Here is a 2,877-nt window from a genome sequence, read left to right as displayed (position 1 = left end):
ATTACTTGGGTTCCCTTAACCTTTCTCAATACATTATATTCCTTTTATGATCCTCTCTTATAATCCTTGAATTTAAATCCTTTTAATCATGTTACCTTATACTCAATTCTTTCGGTATCTGGTGGATTTTCGGGAAAAATCAAAGTGTTCGAATTTGGATTCTGACGATCTTTACATACACTTATATTCCATATAAAGTACTAATAAGATCTCAGAATAACAATAGAAGAACCCCTACATAGTGTGGCATGAAAAGTTTTCTTATTCAGCATAATCAGCAAAATCACTATTCATAAGGGTTTCAAAAAAATTTCAAAAAAATTGGGGTTATTACAGTCCGGATATGCTAAGCAGGAGAATGCTGGCCCGGGGCCCTATGATAGGGAAGCTTTTGATAGAAAGTTTGCGAACAGCATAGTGGCTAAGGAGCACTATGAGTTGAAGGATGAGTATTCTGGGCTAGATGATCAAGCCCAGGATTCCGCGGTCCAGGCTGCTTTTTAGTTGGATCGCCGGATTGAGTGGAGGTGGCCGACTCCGGACGAGAGGGCTCATCACAGGCCGGCTGATGGCTTCATTCCAGTGTGGTTGGAGCATCTCCGGTCTGGATGGAATCCACACTGGCATTTGTTTCTAAAACATTTGTGCAAATATGTGTACAAGATCTCTCCAATGCAGATAACGCCTAATGGAATAAAGTGGATGACTTGGTTCATTGCCACCTGCAATCAATTTAAAGTTCAGTCCACGTTCAAGCTGTGGCATCACATCTTTCATTTAGTCCGGTCTAGCCAGTTCCCGTTATACGAGCTTCGGTTCCGGGCTCCGGAGTGTGGATACGGTGGTTCTTATAGGCCCGTTATTCAGCAATCTTCGCTGAAGTTTTGGAATGGGGAGTTGATCATGCTCCGGGGTTTGGACTTGCACTATCTACCCCATATAGCTTCGGAAGGAGTCTGGACTCGCTTCCGCAGGGATGTGCTCCGGGGTGATGCTCTCCGGTTAATTTTTGCATTTTGTGAATGTCTGGGTTTCCAGATGACCCAAGACACCTTTATGAATCATAGAACTTTGCATAGGCTGGGCTGTAAGTAGTTTTCTTTCTTGTCCGGACCTTTTAAATGTTTCTTATCTGCTTCCCTTTATTTTTGCTTCTTGTTTCTGACTTGTGTTTTTTGTTTGTTTCTTGCAGGTTTGCCACATTATAATCCGGACATGTCGTCCTCCGCCTACAGTGATGCTCTGAAAGGTCTAGGCAAGGCTTTCAAGTTGCCAAAGAAGAATGATGTTGCTGGCTCCGGATCGAACGCCTCGGCCGAGGAGGGATCACAGAGCAATGCCGTCCCCAATCCGGAGCCTGAAGTTCATGTGAACCAATCTACTCCGGAGCATAATGTTGAGTTGGATATGGGTAATGAGTTTGACAATCTTGAGGATCTAGGTCCTATTGGGGAAATTCCGGGTGCTGATTCTGGGCGGAGGAGGAAGAGGCTCCGGACTCTTGGGTCGAAACCTCCCAGGGCTGAAAACTATGAAGCTGGCTCTGGGTTCGGGGCTGGCAAAGGGAAAGCAGTTGATGATGATTGTCCGGGTGAAGGCGGTCCGGGGCTGGAGGAGGAGGTGGCTCGCTTCATGGCTGGGATTCCAACTCAATCTCAATGGAGTAAGATGAATGCGTCCGGATTCGATGCCACTATGAAGGAGTGTTCCCGGCTTTGGGGTCAGGTACTTCTTCTTTCCCTTCTTGTTTATTGTGTTAGTTTGACTTGGAGTATTTTTCTAAGTTTATCTGTCTTTTGTAGCTTGGTGGGTATATGGCCGGATCCGCCTCTCTTGCTTATAATGAGATCAAAGGTTTCCGGAGCGCTGTTGCTGATAAGGATGCTGAGATTAGCCAGTTCCGGGACCAAATCATTGCGAAGGATAATTCTTTGTCCGGGTTGAACAAGCATCTGGATGAAGCGAGTATCCGGGCTGATAATGCGGAGAAGGAGGTTTCTGACCTAAAATCCGAATTGGCTGAGCTCCGGAGGCAAATGTCTGCTGTTCGTCCGGAGGCTGAGGTTATTGATGAATTTAAAAGATCTGAGGAGTACGATAGGGCTCTTGCCAATGCTGGTGCTCCGGAGATGGCTCGATGCTGGTTGGTTGTTGAGCGACACATCAAGACTAATCCGGAGGCCAATTGGGAAAGCTTCGTCTCTGAGTTCATCAAGGTGAAAGAAGACATTGAGCTCGGGTTGGGGGAACCAGAGCCATTTGACGGCCCCTGTCCCAGTTTGATTCCTCCCAGCGCTCCGGACTCTTGACTTTATTCTTGTGAACTTGATATTTGTCGAAGGATTTGATACATTTGATTCTTGTAATTTTTGTACTTTGCTCCGGGCTCGTTTGAGTCCGGTGAATTTGTAATGAATGCTTTCCTTGATGTTATTTTACTTTGTTGCTGTTAGTTTGTTTTTGCCTTAGAATTTTTTACAAGTAAAATTTGTTGGTCAGTCCTGACTAAACTTCTTGTCCGGACTAGTGGCTGCTTTTAGTTAGAAAATTAATTCTAAGTAAAAGTTGGTTGCTCTAGTCCTGACTAATAGGTTGTCCGGACTAGTGGCTGCTTTTAGTTAGAAAATTAATTCTAAGTAAAAATTGGTTGCTCTAGTCCTGACTAATAGCTTGTCCGGACTAGTGGCTGCTTTTAGAAAATTAATTCTAAGTAAAAGATGGTTGCTCTAGTCCTGACTAATAGCTTGTCGGGATTAGTGGCTGTTTTTAGTTAGAAAATTAATTCTAAGTAAAAAATGGTTGCTCTAGTCCTGACTAATAGCTTGTCCGGACTAGTGGCTGCTTTTTGTTAGAAAATTAATTCTAAGTAAAAGATGG

At 44.2% G+C, this 2,877-nt stretch overlaps 1 protein-coding gene across 1 annotated transcript; it reads left to right on the top strand.

The window, feature by feature from the left end:
* Positions 1-1,112: 1,112 nt before the first annotated feature.
* On the top strand, positions 1,113-2,309 carry LOC141679613 (uncharacterized). Its single transcript, XM_074486068.1, has 2 exons — positions 1,113-1,725; positions 1,803-2,309. The coding sequence occupies exons 1-2, from the start codon at positions 1,216-1,218 to the stop codon at positions 2,307-2,309; spliced, it is 1,017 nt and encodes a 338-aa protein (XP_074342169.1). The 5' UTR covers positions 1,113-1,215.
* The last annotated feature ends 568 nt before the right edge of the window (positions 2,310-2,877 follow it).

This window comes from Apium graveolens, chromosome 8, assembly GCF_009905375.1.
Source record: "Apium graveolens cultivar Ventura chromosome 8, ASM990537v1, whole genome shotgun sequence".
NCBI classification, from domain to species: domain Eukaryota; kingdom Viridiplantae; phylum Streptophyta; class Magnoliopsida; order Apiales; family Apiaceae; genus Apium; species Apium graveolens.
The sequence above is the reverse complement of the archived record's forward strand: the minus strand, read 5'-3'. Positions and strand labels throughout refer to the sequence as shown.